Source organism: Alosa sapidissima, chromosome 2 (assembly GCF_018492685.1).
Source record: "Alosa sapidissima isolate fAloSap1 chromosome 2, fAloSap1.pri, whole genome shotgun sequence".
NCBI lineage: Eukaryota > Metazoa > Chordata > Actinopteri > Clupeiformes > Clupeidae > Alosa > Alosa sapidissima.
The window spans coordinates 37,502,760-37,527,937 of NC_055958.1; the positions used below are offsets into that span (position 1 = coordinate 37,502,760).

Sequence of the window (25,178 nt, forward strand, 5' to 3'; positions counted from 1 at the left end):
TGTGTGTATTCCTGTAGTACATACAGTAAAGGAATGTAACTTCTCTTCGTCCCTATGCGACCTTGAGAGTGTCCTTGAGAGTGTCCTTTCCCATCATGCCTGACACACACAAACACACACACACACACACAAACACACTCTCTCTCTCTCACACACACACACACACACACACACACACACACACACACACACACACACACACACACACACACAGGGAGAGAGGAACCCACTCATGGAAAGCTGCCGCCATGTATTAGAAATGATGTTGTGCACAAAGCTGCATTGGTGGCATATTTCACTCTGATGTATTTCCTTCCTTTTCTCCATCAACTCATTCCCTCCCTCCATCTTTTCCTTCCCCTACTCTGTCTCTCACCATGCACTTGCACTCTCTTTCACCCCCTCTTCTCTATCCCTCTCTCCCCCCTCCTCTTCATCCTATATTCCTCTTCCTCCTCTCCTCTCCTCTCTCTCCTCGGTCTCTCTCTCTCCCCCTCCTCCTCCTCTTCTCATCTCTTCCTCCTCTTGCTCTATCTCTCTTCTGTGCGTCAATGCCTAAGATATAATACACTACTGCAGGAAGTTGGGATAAGGAGCGAGGGACCATCTCCTAGTGAGTGTGTATCACTGTAAGGAGAGTTTGTAGGACCATCTCCTAGTGAGTGTGTACAGTATTATTGTAAGGAGAATAAGGAGCATCTCCTAGTGAGTGTGTATCACTGTAAAGGGGAATAGGATGGGACTGGGTAGCAGCGGGAATTTCATGCAGTGCTGCATCCATCCATACTGTATGTCTCTGTCCCTCTGTCTACCTATATGTAGTCTCTCTCTCTCTCTCTCTCTCTCTCTCTCTTTCTGCCTGTCTCTGTCTGTCTGTTCTCTCTCTCTCTTTCTGTATCTCTCTCTCTCTCTCTCTCTCTCTTTCTGTCTGTCTTTCTGTCTGTCTCTGTCTGTCTGCTCTCTCTCTCTCTGTCTGTCTGTCTCTCTCTCTCTCTCTCTGTCTGTCTGTCTGTCTCTCTCTCTGTCTGCCTGTCTGTCTCTGTTTCTGTCTATCTGTCTGTACATCTGTCTGCCTGTCTCGCTGCCCTTCTGTGTGTGTTTTGTTGTTTGTGCGTGTGGCCATCCTCTCTTCTCCTCGGCTACCTTCCCCTCTATAGCTCAAGAGCTCCCCCATGTGGCTGCATGTGCAACAGTCCTCACATACCTACTCCATACTGTAAGTCCATGGGTGGCATAGGGGATAGAGCTTAGTTATGTTATGTGGATGTGCCTGACTGATGGGTACTGAGTGACTGATGTTGATTTGTCCTGACATTGTTCAAATCCCCTGACTGCATCGTGTCTTTCCAAAGGGTTTAATAAGAGTTGTACTGATTGGCTATTTGAGTTTGAGTTTGAAGTTACTGGTGTTATGATCAGACCTCAGATGGGAAACACTGAGATTCTGTCCATGACTTTTGTCATTTTAATCACTGGCACCTCTTGATATCCACTGACGGGGGGGGGACCTACCCTTTTATATTCGTTTATTCCATTTTATATTAGTTCATGATACATCAGATATAGGAATATATCAAAACCTATACACTGCAGTTATACAGTGCATGATGCATTAGATATTTGGTTACATAAGAACCAATTCACTTCAGCTACTCTCCTGTGCCTCTGGCAGATATGTGACACTGGGTGATACTGTGCATATTATGGGATGTTCTGTGTGTATAATGTGATGTTCTATGTGTATAATGTGAGGTTCTGTGCATATGATGTGATGTTCCGTGTGTATGATGTGATGTTGTATGTGTATGATGTGATGTTCCGTGTGTATGATGTGATGTTCTATGTGTATGATGTGATGTTCCGTGTGTATGATGTGATGTTCCATGTGTATAATGTGAGGTTCTGTACATATGATGTGATGTTCCGTGTGTATGATGTGATGTTCTATGTGTATGATGTGATGTTCTGTGTGTATGATGTGATGTTCTATGTGTATGATGTGATGTCCTATGTGTATGATGTGATGTTCTGTGCATATGATGTGATGTTCCGTGTGTATGATGTGATGTTGTATGTGTATGATGTGATGTTCTGTGTGTATGATGTGATGTTCCGTGTGTATGATGTGATGTTCTATGTGTATGATGTGATGTTCGTATGATATGATTGGTGTCCTCAATAAGTTGATGTTTTCCGCCTACAGGAAGTGTGGTGAACCTGACGTGTTGGGCCTGGTTTGGCTACAGTGACATGAGTCCAGTGCTCTACTGGCTGAAAGGAGACCGCTTCATCGAGGACATGGACCAAACACGCATCAGAGAGAGTGAGATGAGGTGAGCACACACACACACACACTCACCCCCCCCCCCCCCACACACACACACACAGCTTTACACACTGACTAACCAGCACCACTGATATCTATTAACCTTCACCCCCCCACACACACACCCTTTTTTCCTGTTTCTCCCTCTCTCTCTCCCTCCCTCCCTCAGCCTTTCCTCCCTCCCTCTCTCCTGTCTTGGTGAATAGATAAAACAGTCCAACTCTCAGATAGTTATCTAAAGAGACTCTAAATGTTGAATCCCCTCTGATAGTTATCTATAGACACTCTAAACCTTGGCTTCCTCTCTCTCTCTCTCTCTCTCTCTCTCTCTCTCTTATTCTTTCTCTCCACCCTCCCCCATTTGTTCGTCTCTCTCTCCCTCCATCTCTTTCTCTGTTTCCATGGCTCCCACTATAAAAAGCTCTTGTGATGGTCTCTGAGCTGCTGGACCAACACCATTTCCTCCCTCCAACTCTTCCGTTTTACTCCCCTCTCTCTCTCTCTCTCTCTCTCTCTCTCTCTCTCTCTCTCTCTCTCTCTCACTCCCACAATTAATCTATCAACCTCTCTTACATCATGTCTTTTCTGCCTCTCCATCTCTCTCTCTCTCTCTCTCTCTCTCTCTCTCTCTCTCTCTCTCTCTCGCTCTCTCTCTCTCTCTCTCTCTCTCTTTCTCTCTCTATCTTGTCTTAATGTAGCAGCGCTCCATGTTTTATACCTGGTCATTTTGGTGCCAATGGAGAATGGAGAAACTCTCATATGGTACCCAGAAGTACAAGGCACACAACTCTCCACTCCGCCACAAAGGGACATTGGAGAATGATAACAAATGCAGTGGTATTGCTATGGATTGTGATGCATTTGGTGTCTATGGCTATATCTTTACATGTGTTACGGTAGAGACAAGGAAAGGGCGTCGTCATTTTGCATTTAGTGTTTCTGAGTGTTTCTAGTGCTTGGGGAGTGGGTTCAGGAAATGACCTCATGTCAGACTCCTACCTGGGTCCCCATGGACGATTAGCTCGTTGATGGTATGACATGGTGACATAATTGCTGTGTTATGCCCCCCCCCCTCCTTCAGTGTCAATTCAGACTGGTGTTAACACTCACTCTCAGATGCCTAATCATGTCTCATTTCGATGCTTCATATTACTCAACAGCGCAGTGCTATTGCAATCCTCATAGCCAGAGATGGGAAACCTGCGTTCAGAATGTAGAAGACCTACCATGTATTGGTTCTGCATGTGAACCTAAAACCAGTGACTTTACTAATCACCTACCTGCCTGAAGAGTTGAGCTTATAAGAATCAGCTGTTTTTTACTGAATGTTTGAAACAAATATGTAGTGGGACTTTACACTTTACACAAGGACTGTAACACGTCGCATGGACCTCGTTCACGTCGTGGCTCCTTGACCAGAGTAGCCGATATACGGACACTGACCTCAGAGGCTTGGTGCGTTGGTTCATGCTGTAGCGTGCGTGGGGGTGGGGCACTTCCCCCTGTGTGTAATAGTGTTATGTAGTGTTCTAGTCCACCCCATGATGCGTAGTGTGTTTGAGTAACAGTGATTCATAGTTAATTATATGTCTATACTGTAATGTTTGATGTTTCATTATGTACTTGTTTTGTTCTTTTATGTTAGTGTGTACATCTGTCAATGCTTTGGAGTTGTTTGTGTAAATGTCCGTGTGTGATTTCCTGGCGTGTCAGTGTTTTTGTTTACCCTTGCTCAGTGTTCTGTGCCCTCCTTTGCATTTTAATGTGAGCCATATGTATCAGTTTGTCTCAACAGTAGTTGCATAATAAATGGCAACACCCCAAACAAAAGCCTAACACCTGCTCTCTCTCCTGCTCTGTGTGTTACTCATGCTTGGAGTTGTAGGTGGAGTGTATGATTAGCTCTAGGGTTTTGGGTTACTGGTAGTCGTGATTCATGGTTATGGCTGAACTCGTAACAGGAAGTAATTATGTATTATAGACACTATTTTAATTCAGTTATTGCAACAGAAGCTCCTTATGGTTTGAGGTGGTGATGCATGGGGCAATTTCTTTTTGCAATGTTGCTCGGCAACCACACAACCAGTTCCATGTCTTCTGATTGGATGAACATGCATATTTGCCTACTGAGGATTAAAAATAGATGAGTATGAGTGTGCCAGAACCACAATACTAAGGAATGCTGCCCGGAAAGATACCTGGTGCCCCGTCACCAGCTTGAGTCAGCTGGATCATGTCCTGATGCTGTGGCCTCTGGAGTTCACTTAGACCTGCCAGAGACACTTCCTGTCCATTAACACAAAACTAGTAAATGACTGATGCAATAGGATGGAGGGACAATTGGTGAATCGGTGATCATTTGCTTCTGTCGGTTCCTGCCAGGCTGGTCCAGGAGCATCTGGGGGAGAAGGAGGTGGCCGTGTCCCTGACCATCGACTTCCTGGAGGAGGAGGATTTAGGAAACTACTCATGCTACGCTGAGAATGCTGTTGGAAAGAGATACGCCAGTGTCATAATCACCAGACGAGGTAACAACCACACATACATTCACACGCACACACACACACGCACACACACACACACACACACACACACACACACACACACACACAGACACACACAGACACACACAGACACACACAGACACAAACCCACACTACACCCACATACATGTACACTACACACTCACAAACACTCCCACACAAACTACACTCACTACACAAAATACTCATATACTCATCTCTCTCTCTGTCTCTGTCTCTCTCTCTCTCTGTCTCTCTCTCTCTCTCTCTCTCTCTCTCTTTCTCTCTCACACACACACACACACACACACACAGAATAATGTAATGGCATGCGTATGGGTAGAGGAAAAAGAGGCCTACATGCTTATACAAACAACACCCACACTCAGCCACCTCCAGCCTCTCCAAAATAAGCTGAATCCGCAGTGTCAACACACACTTTCTCTTACACACACCATCCCACACACACACACTCACACTCTGACGTCCACTTTTCTGAGGAGACTTGTCATCCTCTTCTTCAGAGAAAGCCTCTCTCTCTCTTTTCCCTCCCTCTCTCTCTCTCTCCATCTCCCTCTCCTGCTCTCTAATGCAGTGCAGTCCTTTGAGCATACATTACGACCATCAGAGTGTTCTCTTATTAAACAGGCAGCTTTGAAGACAGCTCAGTTCCATCTCATTTCCTGTTTAAAGGGCCTTCAGGAAGACAGAATATGTGGAGATTAATCCTTTAGAGCACAAACACTGCTCTCTCTCTCTCTCTCTCTCTCTCTCTCTCTCTCTCTCTCTCTCTCTCTCTCTCTCTCTCTCTCTCTCTCTCTCATCCTTGCTCCATAAAGTCTGAGTCATGTTTATTTATGACAAACATGAAAAAGAGACGGCGAGAGAGAGATTTAGAAAAATTTAGAGAGGGAGATGGCAATAGCGAGATTGAGAGGGAAATTTAGAGAGGGAGATGGCAATAGCGAGATTGAGAGGGAAATTTAGAGAGGGAAAGAGAGAAGGGGGAAGGGGGAGAGGGAGAGGAGTGGAGGGAGAAATGGCCACTGAACATGAGAGCATTTTTTATAGTGACAGAAAAATCCCAGCATTTGGAGGACTAGGACTAGTAGAGAATGACTTACTCTAACAATAATATATCACACCTGTTACTCTCTAACTCACTCCTGTTACTCTCTAACTACATCACTCCCGTTAATCTCTAACTACATCACTCCTGTTATACTCTAACTACATCACTCCTGTTACTCTAACTACATCACTCCCGTTAATCTCTAACTACATCACTCCTGTTATACTCTAACTACATCACTCCTGTTACTCTCTAACTCACTCCTGCTACTCTAACTACATCACTCCTGATACTCTCTAACTACATCACTCATGTTACTCTCTAACTACATCACTCCTGCTACTCTGTAACTACATCACTCCTGCTACTCTAACTACATCACTCATGTTACTCTCTAACTACATCACTCCTGCTACTCTCTAACTACATCACTCCTGTTACTCTCTAACTACATCACTCATGTTACTCTCTAACTACATCACTCCTGCTACTCTCTAACTACATCACTCATGTCACTCTAACTACATCACTCCTGTTACTCTCTAACTCACTCCTGTTACTCTCTAACTACATCACTCCTGTTACTCTCTAACTACAGAACTCCTGCTACATCACTCCATCATCATCAGCAGCAGCAGCAGCAGCACCATCATCATCATCAGCAGCACAATCATCATTATCATCATCAGCATCACCATCATTATCACCATCATTATCACCGTCATCATCACCACCATCATCATCACCATCATCATCATCACCATCACCACCATCATCATCAGCAGCAGCAACACCACCTTCATCATCATCATCTCTGTATCTCTCTCTCTTTTCCACCTCTTTCTCTCTGTGTCCTCTTGTTTCAGTGCAGTTCAGTTCAAGCGTGCCTTAAAGGCACGACAAGAGGAAGTGCAGATTGCTGATGCGTTTTTGAGAAACATGAAAGGAAAGCTCAAGGGAAAATTGACAGCAGAAAAATACTGTATAGGCCACATGCAACCCCTCTCTGTCTCTTTCTTTCTTTCTTCCCTCTCTTCTTCTCCTTACCTGTCCCTTTCTCTTTCTCTTCATCTAGTTCCTTCCATCTCTCCCTTGTTTCCTTTCTCTTTCTGATCCCCTCTCAGTTTCAGGTGTATTGCCTAATGGGTGTATGCTTAACATGCCATGTTAGGTATGTGTGGCATGGCTATTGAACCTGTTACTGCAGATGAATATTCCAGCTTCATTTTGAACGATTTGTACTTACACACTGCAACATCTCATCTACACGTTGTACATATAGCACAATGATTAATACAGTATGACTAGCTGTCTTGATTACAACTAAATTAGAGTAACAATTTCAACAACCACACCTCGTATGGCCGTGTCCCCTGCTTGCAAGCTGTCACAGCATCCTCCATACTGTTGAATGAAGTAGCCTGACATTGTGTCCTCCATACTGTTGAATGAAGTAGCCTGTCATTTCATGAAGAGCCCCTCTCTCAGTAACTGATGGGGTGTATGCGTCTTGGAGGCTGCAGAAAAAGGGTCCATATAATATATTCATAATGCTGAAGAATGCTCCATTCACTTGAATGAGCCTTCCCAACGTTCGGTGGTCTGCTAATTCTCAATAACAGACCGTTGCTAAGTATAACAGACCGCTGTCAAGGAAAATGGGCTTTGTGCTTCTATTTCACGTCTTTCATATCACTACGCAAGGACTGGAACTTCATTCAAAAGTGAAAGCGAACGGTTGATCAGCTGTGTTCTAAAGAATGTTTGATTCAAGTTCAGTGTGTGCTGTTGTCGAACTATTTGTTTCTCACCAAAAGCCATGATGAAACGGTAACAAATAGGCTATAGCCTAGGCTATGTAGGCTAAAGAGTCACATCGTGGGGAGTTTATTGTTTCGTTTGGGCAAGTAGCCGTGTAATAAGTGGGATAATGTATAGAACGCCGTTCATTATTGGGAAAATAAGTCCCGACAGGGCGGGACAAGACCCCTCCGCTGCGCGTCGGGGTCCGGTTCGCCCTGTCGGGACTTATTTTCCCAATAATGACCGGCGTTCTATACATTATCCCTTACCTATCCTTCATGTACCATGTAGAAGGGTCCTTATAAGTGTCTATCCTTCATGTACCACACATACAGTATGTGTAGATCATATAGGATGTCTATGGTGGATGTCATACAGTATGTGTAGATCATATGATGTCTATGGTGGATGTCATACGTGTAGATCATATATGATGTCTACAGTATAGTGGATGTCATACGTGTAGATCATATAGGATGTCTATGGTGGATGTCATACAGTATGTAGATCATAAAGGATGTTTATAGTGGATGTCATACATGTAGATCATATAGGATGTCTACAGTATAGTGGATGTCATACATGTAGATCATATAGGATGTCTATGGTGGATGTCATACAGTATGTAGATCATAAAGGATGTTTATAGTGGATGTCATACATGTAGATCATATAGGATGTCTACAGTATAGTGGATGTCATACATGTAGATCATATAGGATGTCTACTGTAGAAATCTGGGGTATTTCTGTATGTATTCTGATGTGTTCCTCTGTGTTACTTTTGTGTTACTTTTGTGTGTAGTAGAGACGTGGAGAGGTACATGCCATTGTTTCACTCCCTAGTTCTAATCCTTAGGCGCCTGTGTGGCTGCACATAGGATTTACCATCAACAGGTCAGACTGCCATGTTCCTGGCCGTAGTCATAGCATGGGCAGAATGAGATATCACCTTGTTATTCTGTTTTCAGGGCTAGTACTTTTCCTATTATTTTTGAGCTATGGCTGGTACCTTCCACGTTGGCATGATTTACGTTGATATGATTTTAGTATAACAGGCTTTGTCTCAGGTTTGGACTTCGAGACGGATCGAGGAAGCGACTCGGGGAGCATCTTATGCCAAGACGCTCAGCAGCAGCCCGCTTCTACTAACTACCACACCTGTTAGACTTAGGGAAAGATGTCATCAGGGGAACCATTTGTAGTACTGTTAAAGGCTGCTACATACTCTGGGATGGTAAAGGGGATGGCTATGTAAGGATACACTTCAGAGGCAGATGGCATTAACCCGCATACCCAACACGAATGCTTACGCTTGGCCTGGGCTAACCCATGAGCCGTCTTCAGAAAAGTGTTGTCCTTGTGCACATCATGATGGCTGTCATACAGAGTATCAGTAACAATAACCAGGTGACACAGGATAACATTCTCGGTGACATTTTCCAGTTGATAAAGAAGGCACACAACAACAGTTACACAACACAGAATTCAGTGAGCTGATCGCTGTTAGAGAACGATGGAGTTGAGGATTCCTTTGGGAAACAGAGTCTTTTTGGGGAGAAGTGAAGGAGACCGGCAGGCAACAGTTCAGTTCAAAGGCAAAAGTCTCTGTCCTGGATGATGTCCGTGGCTTCAAGCAACTTCATGGGTACATGTGGAGTGAAAGTAAAGAGCAGTATCAGTTGGAGGATAGTCATGGTTGCAGTGAGAACAATCATATAATGATTAAATGTAATATATAATCAAGTTATAGTATTGATTAACAATATAACATGCAAGCACATAATGATTAAACATTTCACAGGTATATGTAATCACTCCTGAATTAGATAATGGCTAATGCCAGTAATAAAAAAAACAGGTAAGACTTGTCCAAGTCTATCACCTTTCTGAGCATGAGTTTGTGTCACCAAGAGTCAATTAGCACAACACTCCAAGCAGGCTCGGTTTTACAGGGAAAGATTCTACACTGGTGTCCCTACCCTTTTCATTTTTTCCTCTGACCTCCCGTGAAAACAACAAATCCACCGTCAAAATGAAAGTCTTCCGTGAATCTTCCTCCCTGGTCTACACCCTATTTCTAAAAAGAAGACGGGCGGAAAATCAGATATAATTCGTACCCTGCTCGGCGTGTCATGTTTCCGGCGGATCAACTAGTTTGCAGTGGCTCGCGTGTATCCATTTGGTTTTGCCCTGGACCTTTACTGCCGACTGTGTTATCAACAAGATCTGATACGGCCCATCGTACTTCGCTTCTAGCGCTAACCTTTGGGGCTTGTGAATCATCACTCACTGACCTGGCACTAGGGAGTGCCCACCTTCCGGGGGGTCTCCCCAGGCCTCTTTCACTTGGTTAGCCGCTGTCTGGACCGCTTCTGTCAATTGCACACAGTAGTTCAGCATTGCATCTGATGTCAGGTGGATGTCGGCTTTCCTCAGATCAATCGTGCCTGGTGCTGAGAAAGGCCTGCCAGTCACGATCTCAAATGGGCTGAGTCCTGTGTCCCTGTTGCTTGTAGCACGCATGCTACACAGGACTGTTGGTAAGGCGTCAACCCAAGGAATGCCTTCTTGATGTTTCTTGGCCAGTCGTTCCTTCAGCGTCCGGTTGGCTCTCTCCACCTGCCCAGAGGATTCTGGGTGGTAAGGGCAGTTCAGGGACCATTGCACATTCAGCATGCGGGCCACCTCCGCGCAGACTGCTCCAGTGAAGTGTGTTCCGTTGTCTGAGCAGATCTGTTCCGGCAATCCGTATCGTGGAATGATGTCTTTCACGAGGACTTTGGCAGTGTGTAGTGCAGTTCCGGATCGTGCAGGGAACGCCTCGATCCACCTAGAAAACTTGCACAGGACAATCAGAACGTCGCGATAGCCTTTGCACTTTGGAAGGGTGATGTAATCTATCTGAAGAACTCTGAAAGGCCCTGGTGGAGCAGGTGTTTTCAATGTTGGCAGCTTGACCTTTCTGTCGTGGTTGTTTTGCCGACAGGTGGCACACCGCTTGACGATGTCCCTGGCCGTCACTGTGAACTTTGGAGCCCACCAGACCTGTATGAATCTGTTCCTCATTTTTTCCACTCCCACGTGTCCAAGCGAATGAATTTGCGTCGCCAGGTATGGCAGAAGACTTTCTGGAGCCACTGTTCTTGTTCCAAACCTCCACAGGTTGTCGTCATGGAGCTTCGCCGCATTTTCAATCCAAGTCCACTTCTCTTCTCGGCTTGCACTGTTCTGCATGTCTTTGATGTTGGCCAAACTTTCCCGTTTTCCCTCTTCAGATGTTTCCTTGATCTTCTTGGTCACTCTCATCATGCATTTCTCTTTGTCATTTTCAAAAAAATTCCTGTTACCGTTAGATCCGTCCGTGTTTCCATTTCCCTGTCCATTCTCGTTAGTCGTTTCGTTATCCCCTCCCTCTCTTTTTCTTGCGGCTGTTCTTGACGCCGCATCCGCCAATGCATTGCCTCTTGCCTCAAGGGTGTCTTGCCTTGTGTGTGCTTTCACTTTTACGACTGCCAGGTCTTTTGGTAGTTGCCTTCAAGCAAGGCAGTAACGTAACGATGTAGGATCTTCAATGCGTCAAAAGGGTGCAGGTCTCTCATCTCCTTGAGTTCTTTTTTCTTCGTCCAGGTATGCCGAGGGTGTTGTATGGCAGCGGACCACTTCTGGATTTCGTCGCCCTTTGCTGGTTGGTAGAACACAGACACACCATCAGCGTTGGCTACTGTGCGTACTGGGCATATGAGGGCCTCATCAGCTGATTCATCCCAGACATCCCATCCCTCTGCTGGTGGTCTGCGCCTCTTGGTCTTGGGCTTAATTACGGGAGCCGCCGCTCCCTGGCTTGCATCAGATGTGGATGGGGCGTCAGTCACGGGGACAGCAGTTGCGTCATCATTCGCTGGTGCTTGGTTGGCTTGTTCGGGCGACAGGTATTGGGGATTGGTTGCAGGTGGCGCTGGTAACAGCATGGATGGTGTTGGAGTGGGTGCTGTAGCAGTGGCCAGTGGCTGAAATTGGCCCTGCTGGGGTTGAGCAGGTTGTTGGTAGTGGGTCACATATGAAGTGTAGAGGCCAGGGCCTGTTGCTAGGCCCATGCTGGCTTGAGCATCAGCTGTAGATTGTTGGTAACAGGGGCCTCTCCCTGTCGGCTGTTGGTACCCGCCAGGTGGGGTGCTGTTCATTGGCTCAAACAGACCTCCAATAGCCGGATAGTGTGCGATGAAACTGCCTCCCAGCTCAATAGTGTCAGAGATGTCCACTGCACTTCCAGAAGCCTCCACCATGGCAGGTGGCGCTGCTGGGTCCAAGACGTGCAGTGTCGGATTCTCCATCTCACTTCTCCAAGGTTTGTCTCGAATTTCTGTCTCCAATTCTTGTATCTTCCTTCTCAATGACTCTTCCACAATTGCGGCCGTCTGCAACCTCTTGCCAGCTTTCCCTGCCTGAGATTTCAATTCTTCTGCCAGACATGTAGTACGGTGTTTTTCGGCATCCACCTCCTGCGAACAGGATGCCCGCATAGCCCCCATAAAGGATCGCCTTAGCTGGCTCATTAACAAAAAGGCATAGGGCTCACGATGTCTGTTGTGCTTTTTCCAACTCAAATACACCTCACGAACCTTCTTAGGTGGCCAGCGCCCCTGGACAATAGATGCTGGATCAATTTTTCTCAATTTTTCCTCAAATTTGCCCAATTGAAATTTCTTCGCCATCCAATCTGACACATAATCTTGTATTTCAGCGAATGTCTCCTCCTGCTGAGGCTTCACTTCCTCCTCATCATGGTCAGCTGCTTGCTTATCTTCTTTTTGCTTATTGCGCCCGCGAACCATCTCTGATTTCTTACTCTCTTGCACAATGTCTTGTTCCAAATTATTATTGGGGCCCGAAGCCATACGAATTAGACTATGTGTTCGTACAAGGACGAGGTCCTTTATTTAAACTTTTTACTTAAATTTGTCAGTAGTGTGTGATGTTTTAGTGCCAACTTTTGCGATTCTGCTTTGGCCAGAGAAAAAAACCTCTCTCTCTCTCTGTCCTTCTCCTTTTTTTCCACACACTCACACACACACGCTCGCTGCTCCCGCCAGGGAAAAGAAAACACTCTCTCCTTATCTCTCTCGCTCCGGAACCTGGCAAATTATTTTACTCACAGCATGAAGCCACAACAATAACTTTCACCAGTGTCAGTTCCAATTAACTCAGACTATTTCCTTTCTCCCCAAAACCGGCTGGACAACGACAAAGACTTAACGTCTCACTCACACCTTTAACGATCTCTCGTTAAATTCACAGTTGACCAAGTCAACAAAAACATAGGTTGGAAACCCTATTCCACTTTTCACCTACTGCACAACCAAAACACCCCCCTCTGGTGATTTTGTCTCCTCTCCGTATCACTGTAACGCTAAGTTTAGTCCTAGGCCATTAAACTAAACAAAGACCTTGAGAAACAACCACACAGTTCACTTCAGCAACAATAATGACTGTAGCAACAGTAACTCCTTCTATTTTCTCTTCGGCACCCGCACAGCATTTATCACAAAACCCACACAGCTTTTATCCCAAAACTCACACAGCTCAGCATGTAATGGCAGTACAGAAAAAGAAAAGCTTTAATCCCCCAAGCTTGTCCGTAGTTAATCGATTACTTCTTTTAATTCGTTCACGAATCTATTCCAATTACCCAAAATATGTGTACACTTCAACCGTTTACTTTTTTCCGGAAAACTTCTGATATCAAATGACATCTAGCGCTAATCAATCATTGATATAGGTACGTTACTTGTCAAAACACTTAATGACACAAACTTCAATACTCTCATTAATGTGCAGCTTTAAATCAAAAAAGTTCTAATTTACTCCCTAAATTATGTTTATTTTTTAACTTTACTCTTGGTTCTTTTCACGCACAGAGGAGAAAAAAACTCTTTGCTTTCACCTGGTCAGAGTTTCTTCACTGCGGCGGGTGCACACGCGCACAGCGTCCTCCCTCTTGGTAGGCTTCCAGCTGGGGTTGGTCACGTCAGCCCGGGGCCCCAAAGTAGACTCTTCTTACAGATGTGAAGTTTCAAAATCTGCCCTCGACGTCTGTTTGAACCCGAAGACTCAGTCTGACCTCGCCGAATGGATGTTCTCGTCTTCCCCCTCCTCTTGCATCCGGGTCACGGCACCAAATGTTGGATTCACGATCGTTTTGCGTTGTGTTTTAGTTCGGATGTCTGTACTGAAGATGGTCAATAAAGCTTGACGGCTGGATCAGGATCGGTGATTAAAAGAATTTATTGTAGATGGTACAACACTCACTAACCGAGCACAGGCTAAAGATTACTTCTCTAGCACTTCGAAAAGGAGGAAGTGCCGGTGTCTTAAAAGAAAAACATAATAACTGATTTCGTTCCGGAGGATTGTCTCACACATAAAAAAATTAAAAAGGAAAGGAATCAAACCCACATCCTCGGTTCATCCCGAGGCTGGGCAGGAGGTACTCTAACAGGGGCCAATCTTGGATTGGTAGTGGTGGCACGCTTAATGATACACAACACCACTTGGATTGCTAAGTAGATGACAAAGATGGGAATGAGCAGGGGCATAATGAACTGGACAATCTGAGCAAACAGGGGCCCACCCCAGCTACTCAACCAACCTCCCAGGGACCAGCTACCATTATCCCGCTTAAGCTGCTGCACGTGGGCGTAAATATCTTTGATGTAATTGGAGACATTACCGGTCGAGTCAGGCACATAAGTACAGCATTCCTGTCCAATCAGAGCACAAGCACCTCCCTTACTGGCCAAAACCACGTCCAGGCAGAGTCTATTCTGAAGGGCAACCTGTCTTACTGCATACAGTTCTCGGTTAATGTCTGAAAGAGCACGTGCAGTGTCATTAGCTACTACATCAACAATGTGTACCAGATCTCTAATCTCATCAAGCGCCACAGTTAGGCCATAAATTGGAATTAAAGCGGCAAAGAATCTCTGTGTCGGGGTTGCAACAGTACTGTGACCCCCAAAAGCGTCACGCTTAGTCCTAGGGTGTATGAATGTTCCCTCCCCACAATCCTCACAGCTGGAACAACATAAGATAAATAACAAGAGCCTTGCCAATTAGGGGGAAGATAGGAATATGCATACTGTCCACACACACAGGGGCTAGTGCATTAGTGACGACCGTGCTTCCTGGCGTCCCACCTGGAACACGCATCATCGGGGGAAGGGGAATAAGGACCACTTCACCTGACTGTTCAATGGAAACCTCAGTCTGTCCAACCTGAACTTCATATGGGCAGACGCTCTGACCTACCACCGACCGTCCACTCTTGGTTTGTCCTCTGTTCTTTAGACCACATCAGATTCCTTTTATTTGTTTTGTATGATCTATAAAAATCTGTGTTTTTTAATTGATCAAGAGGGGGGACTGTAGAAATCTGGGGTATTTCTGTATGTATTCTGATGTGTTCATCTGTGTTACTTTTGTGTTACTTTTGTGTGTAGTAGAGACGTGGAGAGGTACATGCCATTGTTTCACTCCCTAGTTCTAATCCTTAGGCGCCTGTGTGGCTGCACATAGGATTTACCATCAACAGGTCAGACTGCCATGTTCCTGGCCGTAGTCATAGCATGGGCAGAATGAGATATCACCTTGTTATTCTGTTTTCAGGGCTAGTACTTTTCCTATTATTTTTGAGCTATGGCTGGTACCTTCCACGTTGGCATGATTTACGTTGATATGATTTTAGTATAACAGGCTTTGTCTCAGGTTTGGACTTCGAGACGGATCGAGGAAGCGACTCGGGGAGCATCTTATGCCAAGACGCTCAGCAGCAGCCCGCTTCTACTAACTACCACACCTGTTAGACTCTGTGCAGTTTTACTGTTTGAGACTTAGCCTGTGCTCGGTTAGTGAGTGTTGTACCATCTACAATAAATTCTTTTAATCACCGATCCTGATCCAGCCGTCAAGCTTTATTGACCATCTTCAGTACAGACATCCGAACTAAAACACAACGCAAAACGATCGTGAATCCAACATTATGCTGGATATTCCCATGCATTATGTGTTTCAAGACTTCAGTAATGTAAAAATGTGAATACTTGTTAAATAAATCAGTATTAAACCTCTCTCTCTTCCCTCCTTCTCTTTATCTCTCTCTCTCATATATCCCTCCTTCCCTCCCTCTCCCTGTGCCCCCCTCTCTTCTCCTCTCTCCCTCTCCATCTCTCTCTCTTTCTCTCTCTCCCCCCCCCCTCTCCTGATCAGAGCTGATGTATACGGTGGAGCTGGCTGGAGGGCTGGGTGCAGTGCTGTTGGTGCTGGGACTCCTCCTGTCTCTGTACAAGTGCTGCAAGCTGGACATCCTCCTCTGCTACAGGCAGTACTTTGGCAGTGAGGAACCAGACATGGGTGAGGAAACACGGTTGCTGAGAGACATTCGAATGAGTTGACGGTCATATTCAAATTTACTGTGGTCTTTTGAATTTTGACCGTCAATTCATTGCATCGCGCATGCAGCCAGACGTATGCAAAAACAGTCATGCATTCATGCACATACACACACACACTTGTCTAGTTGAGAAGTCTTAAAACACACCAACTCTCTCTCTTTCTCTCTCTCTCACACACACACACATACACACACTCTCTCACTCTCTCTCCCCTCCTTCTCTCTCACCCTCTCTCTCTCTCCCTCCCTCCCTCTCTCTCTCTCTCCCTCTCAGAGGATAAGGACTACGATGCGTACCTGTCCTACAGCAAGGCGGAACCTCAGTGGGGGGAGGAGCTTGAGGAGGAGGAGAACTTTGCCGTGCACATCCTCCCTGAGGTGCTCGAACGGCATTATGGGTACAAACTCTTCATCCCCGACAGGGACCTCATCCCCACAGGAAGTAAGTGTGTGTATGTGTGCGTGTGTCTGTGCTGGCATGTTTTGTGTGTTTTTGTGTGTGTGTCTGTGCTGGCATGTTTTGTGTGTTTTTGTGTATGTGTGTGTGTGTGTGTGTGTGTGTATTGTACTGGAAATGAATGTAGAATGGCAGGTAAGTCAGGCTGATGATGCTCTTATAAAATTTCACGTCAGTACACAACAAACACACACACACACACACACACACACACACATACATACACACACACTCTCTTTGTGCATATGTGTATGCATGCTGTTTGACTATATATGTATACTTTTTGTGTGCGTACATGCATGCTCATGGGTCTGTGTGTGTGTGTGTCTGACTCTGTTTGTAGGTGTGCATGTATAGAATCCATGTGTTTGTATGTATATATGTTTGTGTGTGTGTGTGTGTGTGTGTGTGTGTGTGTGTGTGTGTGTGTGTGTGTGTGTGTGAATGTGTGTGTGATCTGAAATGAAAGCTGTCTCTGTGTTTAGGTCTGAGCGTAGAAGATGATTCACATCTGCTTAGAGGTACTGCTCCTCTCCATGCTGTTCTCACAAACACACACACACACACACACACACAGGTTACAATTACTTTACAGACTTTTTCCTAGTACCTCTGCTTAAATTATGTTCAAAGCTATCATCTCTACATTGCAGTATCACAGCTACTGAATCACACACATGCAAATGAACATGGCTGACCACACCAGTGATGGTGAAAGACAGAGAGAAAGCAAATATTCAGTTTCTTTCTTTGGATTTCTGTGCATTTGGATTTCTGTGCATTTATTCATTTCTGTGGTTTGTTTGGTGTTTGGTTTTGCTGTAAGGTCATTAACCCCATTCTTTTTCTTTTGTGTGTGTCTGTGCATGCGTGTTTGCGTGTATGTGTGCGCCTGTGCATGCATGTGTGTGTGTGTCTGTGTGCCTGTTTGTGCGTGTTTGCGTGTATGTGTGCGCCTGTGCATGCGTATGTGTGTGTGTGAGTAGCCTACATTGAGGACGTGGCGCGCTGCGTTGACCAGAGCCGGCGTCTGATCATCGTGCTGACCCCCGGTTACGTGCTGCGTCGCGGGTGGAGCGTCTTCGAGCTGGAGGCGCGTCTCCGCAACATGCTGGCGTCCGGCGACATCAAGGTCATCCTGATCGAGTGCGCGCCCCTCCGCGGCCTCATCAACTACCAGGAGGTGGAGGCGCTCAAGCAGGGCATCAAGGCCCTGAGCGTCCTGCACTGGACCGGAGAGGCCAGCTCCAAGCCCAGCTCGCGCTTCTGGAAGAGCCTCCGCCTGGAGATGCCCTTCCGCCGGCCGCCCCCGCGCCCGGCCCGGCGCCAGCCGCTGGACGCCAGCGAGGCGGGGCCCTTCGCCGACCTGCGCGGCGTCTCGGCCGTCTCCATGGCGACGGCGGCGGCCCCGGCAGTGGTGGCCACGGCGACGTCGGCGGCCCCGCCGGACCTGCGCTCCTCGTCGCTGACCTCTCTGCGAGGGGTGGGGGCGGTGGAGCGCTACCACGCCACGCTGCTGCGCCAGAAGAACCCCTACCAGCCGCAGGCGCCCGCCAACCTGACGCAGCATCGCAACTACGAGCTGCCCTACGAGGTGCCCGCGCTGACCCGCACCGGAACTCTGCCCCCACAGCACACCTACTGCAACATACCACTCACGCTGCTCAACGGACAGCACACACACACGCACACACATGGTCACTCGCACAACACACACAACACACACACGCTGGGCAAGGGCCGGCCCCAGAGACAGCGCAGCCTTGACCAGCCCTATGCCAATCACCATGCCATACTGCCGCTGTTGCCACGGGAGACCAGCGTGTCCAGTGTCATCTGGTGACCACAGAGGGGCCACACACACACACACACACACACACACACACACACACACACACATACATTACACATAAATGAAAACTCACACCACTCACACACAAACACACACATATACACAAACTATACACAGATCCACATTCCTACAATGGTTGGATTGTCACAAACTCCTGACTCGAGAAGCTATAAACATATTGTGTGTGTGTGTGTGTGTGTGTGTGTTTTAGAGAGAGTGTGTATATCTGCATACCAAGGCCACTGGTTGACTGAGTTGATTGAAGTCACATCATGTTCTCACACACAGAATGAAATAATGACGATGGAAAACAGGGTACTGTACAGTATTTGCTATTTTTGTAGCATCGCTGTCTTCCTGTTTATCTTTTTAAACTTGTATTAACTTAAATTTGTTTGGGATGATTTTCTTAAAACTGCAGTATTTTGTTTTATTTCCTTCGGCTGTTTTTGGTTTTGGTTGGGTCATGATGTTAGAGTTTGCCTGTGGAATGACTTTTTTGGTTTCTTTTCTTGTTGATTTTTTGTCTTCTAGACTTTGTGAAGTTTTGAGGAATTCCTTACCTGCCAATAGGGGACTAAAACATTAAGTTTCTATTTTGGGGCTGTAAGTTTCAGTTCTGTTTTACAGAGGAAATAAATATATAGATTATGCAAAAAGATTATAAAGAAGCCAGAAATCTCTATCTCTCTCTCCCTTTCTCTTTCTCTCTTTCTTTATCTCTGTCTTATTGGCTTCATCTGTTTTCACACAGACTCTCGTTGTGGGATGACACCAATAACCAACTAAGCTGATGTCCCCCCAGAGTATTTTATAGAGAAGAAAAACCTATATTTTTATAAGAGAAATGTCTTATACTGGGATGGGCAGGGGAATGGACTGGCGAATGGATTATGATGTTTTAGTATACAGTACTATATGGGGGGTTGATATTCATTTTCTGACCATAAATTTGTGTCTATAATAGAAGTTGTTTTAAACAATGGCCTTCTTATCCAGGTTTTGGTGTTAAGTAAGTCATGTTTGAGAAAAGTGAGTTTAATTTAAAGGGAAATGCTTTAGGGCCTACAGGGGCGTCACATACTCAGCCGTATATACTATAACTAATATTTATAAGAAGCTTTATATGATTTCACAGCACTCCACATGAGGAAGGATTGGGCTCTTTCTTTAAGAGAATTCTCATACTTATGTTTCCTTAGTCATGCACTGATCATTAAAACCAGACAATGGACCTCTCGCTTTCTGTGTGTTGTTTATTTTCTCAGGATAAGTACACACACACACACACACACACACACACACACACACACACACACACACACACACACACACACACACACACACACACACAGAGATTAGATTAGATTAAAAGTAAAGCCATGTAGCCTAAATATATAGAATACAAATATAGATTAAACCCATTTAACAGAACAATAACAACAACCATAAATATTCCATACACAACCCTGTAACATGAATTAATTAGATACAAGGTGAACAGATGAGTCTTTCAACACTTTTTGGATTCCAGAAAGTCTGTTGGTGTTGATGGAAGGTTTACATAAAGACACTCAGAGGAGGACTGTAGTGTGCATTAGGGGATGTAGATCATGAAATTAAGAAAGCAAGGTGCAGATCCAATAAGTGACCTAGGCTTCCATACACCTTAGATCAGCATTCCTAACATACTTGCTTTTACGCCTTTTACTTTCTCAAGAACCTTCGACAAAAAGGGAGGAGGGGTGACAGGTCTACAGCTCTTCACTTCAGCTGGATTGAGGATACTTGAGCAAATGTGTGATATTTGCCTGATTGAAAGAAAAAAGGACCGTCTCCAGAACTGAGTGATGGTTTAATAATGTGTGTGACTGCAGGCAGGCCAGTGGGTGTGCTTGAGATACCACTAAGGAGGGAAAATGATCTCTTGAAAGGCAAAGTCACAGCGGAATGAGGCAGATTAGTATTATATAGTGCACTGTGCACAAAGTATAGAACGTGAATTGCAGGAATCCTAATAAGTACACAAAGCATAGCACGTGAATTGCAGGAATCCTAATAAGTACACAAAGCATAGCACGTGAATTGTAGGCATCCTAATAAGTACAAAAAGGATGGTACAGGACTAGTAGGACAGTAGGAACACTAGGACTGATATAACCCATGATATGAGCCAGGCTTCACCCATAGTGTTTGGAGGCTGTGGTGAGACTATTCTCTTAGGATCCTACACCTACGCAGCGGTGTTGATTAAAGCAAGGACCCACACAGCTTGTGTTCATGGCTTGGGGCTTCATTTTTGTTACAGAAACAATGGTTATACTACCATCTGGTGGTGAAATGCTGTAACAGTTATTTCCACACACGACACCCTTTATTTGAGTGTAAAAGGGCTTTCATATCCTATGGCTCCTGCTTCACCTATCCTTTTAGCAATTTCCACTCTTTTTCATTCTTTTATTTCATTTACAAGCTAGTTTAGCAAAGACAGTGAAACCAGTACATTTAAATCTGAAACTTTAGTGGTTAGTTTTTTACTTTAAATGAGCCAGCCAATTTTCAATTTTCAACCCCAACCTCCTTGATTTCCCATCACCACCCACACCCAATTACGTCCCCACCCAATCAAACTCCCCAGGCCACACAAACCCCCCTAATCTCCCATCCCCATCCCCACCCCTTCATCCCACCACCCACTCAAACTCCACAGGATCCCCTGAATACCCATCACCATCCCCACCCAAGCACATGATGTTCCCTGCAAGAATGGAGAGACTGCTACCAGTAGCCATGCAGAGTTTTACTAGCCCAAGATCATTAGCACCAAAGAAGCGAAGGGCACCTCCACCCCCTCGCCCTCCCCCTCCCCGTTTAGAAGGATCTCTTAAGCAGCAGCAACCTCTTAGTTCATTTTCTCAGCCGGCATATAGCATGGAATGTGCAGTGGAAAATACAGATGGCAGCAGCAGGGGACAATTATATGATGACTGTATTGCATGATATTCTCAGGGTCCCTGCAATATAAATGGTACTGACAGTAGTTTTGAGAACATGCCGGGACCCAGTAAGCCCATGACATTCTCTATTCCTGTATTGACAAGAAATAGAACACAAATGCATCGAGCTTATAGGGTAAACCAGTCCAATCTCCTACCCGTACCACATCAACCTCAGATTTCCCCCATGGATCATATTTCCCCAACACTTAAACTAACAAAACTAGCACTCCTAAATATCAGATCTCTTTCAAACAAATCATTCTTAATTCATGATCTAATTTGCACACACAACCTTGATTTTTTACTTTTAACTGAGACATGGTTAGATCAAGCAAACAGTGCTGCTACTCTCATCGAATCAGCTCCCCCAAACTTCAGTTTTTTGAGTGCTACCAGAGCAAATAAAAGAGGTGGGGGGATAGCCACAATTTTCAAGACGTCTTTTCAGTGCAATCAGTCGTCATTCGGTGACTTTACTTCATTTGAATATCTGTGTGCATGCATTAAGTCTTCTCCTCAGATTTTATTACTGACAATTTACAGGCCTCCAAAACATTCAGCTAAAGTTTTTCTTGAAGAGCTAGGTGAACTGCTATCAGTTGTTTGCATAGAGTATGACTGTCTTATTATATCAGGGGATCTAAACTTGCATGTGGATAATCCTGAAAACAATTATGCCAAGGAATTCATTGCACTAATCGATACTTTCTCCCTAACACAGCATGTACAGGGGCCAACACACTCTCCCGGCCATACCCTCGACCTTGTTATCACAAAGGGTCTCGATGTCTCTACAGCTGTTAAAGACCTGGCCTTATCTGATCATTTTTGCGTGTTCTTTGATGTGTCTATGTCCCCACACACTCAAAACACAGCTATGATGGTAAAAAGGAGAATCATAAATGATCAGACAAGTGCTCTCTTTGAGCAAGCACTTTCACTAAAGTCAAGTCAACTGTCAGACTCTGAAGACTTATTTGATCACTTTAATGCAAAAATGGCAAACATTATGGATGACATTGCTCCATTACAATTCAAGAAAGTTAAGGACAAACAGAAAGCACCATGGAGGCAAAATCCAGCAGTTAAACTTCTAAAAAGAGAGTGTAGGAAGACTGAAAGAAAATGGCGTAAATACAAACTTCAGATCCACTATGAAATCCATAAAGAGATGCTCCGCACATATAACTCTGAAATATGCAAAGCAAGACAGTCTTTCTTTTCTAACATTATCAATAGAAGTTCAAATAACACTCGTATTCTATTTTCAACTGTTGATAAGTTAACAAATCCCCCCTCACAATTAGCGCCTGAACTTCTCTCAACTAATAAATGCAATGAGTTTTCATCTTTTTTTAAAGGTAAAATTGACAAAATCAGACTCAACATATCTGCTCAATTACAAATTCAACAACCTGAACTTCCAGCAACAAACAGAGGGAAACTAAACTTGATGTCAGAGTTCAGCTTGATAGACTACGAAACACTTGAAAAAACGGTACAGAATCTCAGCCCTTCCACATGTGTCTTAGACACTCTGCCTACCAATTTCTTCAAAACTGTTTTTCACCTCATAGCGGCGGATGTCCTTCAAATTGTAAATGTATCATTGCTGTCTGGCACTTTTCCTAAGTCACTGAAAACAGCTGTTGTAAAGCCACTTCTCAAGAAGAATAACCTGGATGCCTCCATGCTAAACAATTACAGGCCCATATCCAATCTACCTTTTATTGGCAAAATTATTGAAAAAGTAGTCTTTAATCAATTAACCACCTTCCTAACATCAAATGGGTATTTTGATTACTTTCAGTCTGGTTTTCGGGCAAATCACAGCACTGAAACAGCTCTCATTAAAGTTTCCAATGACATACGCCTCAACACAGATTCAGGTAAAACATCAGTCCTAGTGCTACTGGACCTTAGTGCAGCATTTGACACTGTTGATCACAATATTTTACTACACAGACTAGAACACTGGGTTGGATTTACAGGCATAGTTATCAGCTGGCTAAAATCATATCTACAAGAAAGGAGCTTCTTTGTTGCCATCGGAAACTGTACCTCAACACCAACGTCCTTGACCTGTGGTGTTCCCCAGGGGTCGATCTTGGGGCCACTATTATTCAACCTCTATATGCTCCCACTTGGACAAATCATTCAAAATAATTTGATTTCATATCATAGCTATGCAGATGACACACACATTTACTTAGCTCTATCACCAAACAACTATGGTCCTCTTGAATCTATGTGTCAGTGTATAGAACAAATCAACACCTGGATGTCTCAAAATTTTCTTCAGCTGAACAAAGAAAAAACTGAAGTAATTATATTTGGTAAAAATGAGGAAAGACTTAGGGTTGCCACTCTCCTTGACACAAAAGGGTTGAAGGCAAAGGATACTGTTAAAAACCTTGGTGTATTAATTGACAGTGATCTAAATTTCAACAGCCACATGAAAGCGATAACTAAATCAGCTTTTTACCACCTCAAAAATATTGTCAAACTCAGAGGGCTGATGTCAAAACATGACTTAGAAAAACTCATTCATGCATTTATCTCCAGCAGGGTTGATTACTGCAATGGACTGTTCACAGGCCTTCCTAAAAAGACTATTAAACAGCTTCAGGTGATACAAAATGCAGCAGCTAGGACTCTAACAAAAACTAAAAGAACTGACCACATTACTCCAATTCTTAAGTCCTTGCACTGGCTTCCAGTAAGTCACAGAATTGACTTTAAAGCACTATTGCTTGTTTATAAATCAGTAAATGGAGCAGGACCTAAATACTTGTCAGACATGCTTCAGCAGTACACACCTTCTCGTCCTCTCAGGTCCCAGGTGAAAAACCTGCTAGTAAAACCTACAGTTAGAACTAAACATGGTGAAGCAGCTTTTAGCTGCTATGCGGCTCAGCTGTGGAACCAACTTTCGGATGACATTAAAAAGGCCCCAACTGTAGCCAGTTTTAAATCTAGACTTAAGACCAAACTGTTCTCAGACGCTTTCTGCTAACTGTGCCGAGTTACAAATTCTGAATCTGCCTCGATAATTATTCTACTTTGTCTTTTATTACTTTTTTTACTACTTTTGCCTTTGTTTTTGCTTACTAATTATTCTTTATTTTTAAATGATTTTACCTTGTGTTTTATGTTTTCCTTTTATTATGATCTTTACCTTTTAACTATTCTTTGACTATATTGCCCTTCTATGCTTTTATTTGTTATTATCGTTTGGTTTTGTTTATGTAAAGCACATTGAATGACCTCTGTGTATGAAATGTGCTATATAAATAAACTTGACTTGACTTGACTTGACTTGACTATGGCTGAGTGTGCCGAGTGAGTAATGACAGCTCATTCTACAGTAGCATCTATACCCATAGGCCTGCATCCTGCTGCACATACTGTCTCACGTATGGCTGTATCTCCACATCAAATGTGCTCCATTTCCTCTCAAGAGGCACAGATGGACTATATAACACGCCAATATGAGGAAGATGGATTTGGATGTCTTTGTGTCCATATCAGGTAATGCTTTGGATGAAAAACAGATATGGTCAACAGAATACCGTTTTGTCTACAAGATAAACGGCCTGTGTGTTTGATGTGTTGAGGTTCCAAACCACATAAAAATTTATTCATTCTTGAATTTCCCCTTGGGGATCAATAAAGTATCTATCTATCTATCTATCTATC

The 25,178-nt window shown here is 44.4% G+C and overlaps 3 protein-coding genes across 7 annotated transcripts in view; 1 reads left to right on the top strand and 2 right to left on the bottom strand.

Annotated features, from left to right (window-relative positions):
* The window catches only part of il1rapl1a (interleukin 1 receptor accessory protein-like 1a), a 77,355-nt gene extending 58,778 nt beyond the window's left edge, over nucleotides 1–18,577 (top strand). Inside the window, exons 7-12 of one of the 2 annotated variants that reach the window (XM_042070645.1) lie at nucleotides 2,204–2,333; nucleotides 4,709–4,854; nucleotides 15,988–16,131; nucleotides 16,446–16,613; nucleotides 17,114–17,149; nucleotides 17,615–18,577. In XM_042070645.1, the coding sequence (XP_041926579.1) occupies nucleotides 2,204–2,333; nucleotides 4,709–4,854; nucleotides 15,988–16,131; nucleotides 16,446–16,613; nucleotides 17,114–17,149; nucleotides 17,615–18,471 (1,481 nt within the window). In that variant the 3' untranslated portion in view covers nucleotides 18,472–18,577. The remainder of the gene's footprint in view (nucleotides 1–2,203; nucleotides 2,334–4,708; nucleotides 4,855–15,987; nucleotides 16,132–16,445; nucleotides 16,614–17,113; nucleotides 17,150–17,614) is intronic. The other variant, XM_042070653.1, reaches the window with a different exon arrangement.
* LOC121690338 (zinc-binding protein A33-like) overlaps nucleotides 1–25,178 on the bottom strand; it is a 698,440-nt gene that overhangs the window by 259,683 nt on the left and 413,579 nt on the right. The window lies entirely within an intron of this gene.
* The window catches only part of LOC121690097, a 790,202-nt gene that overhangs the window by 226,786 nt on the left and 538,238 nt on the right, over nucleotides 1–25,178 (bottom strand). The window lies entirely within an intron of this gene.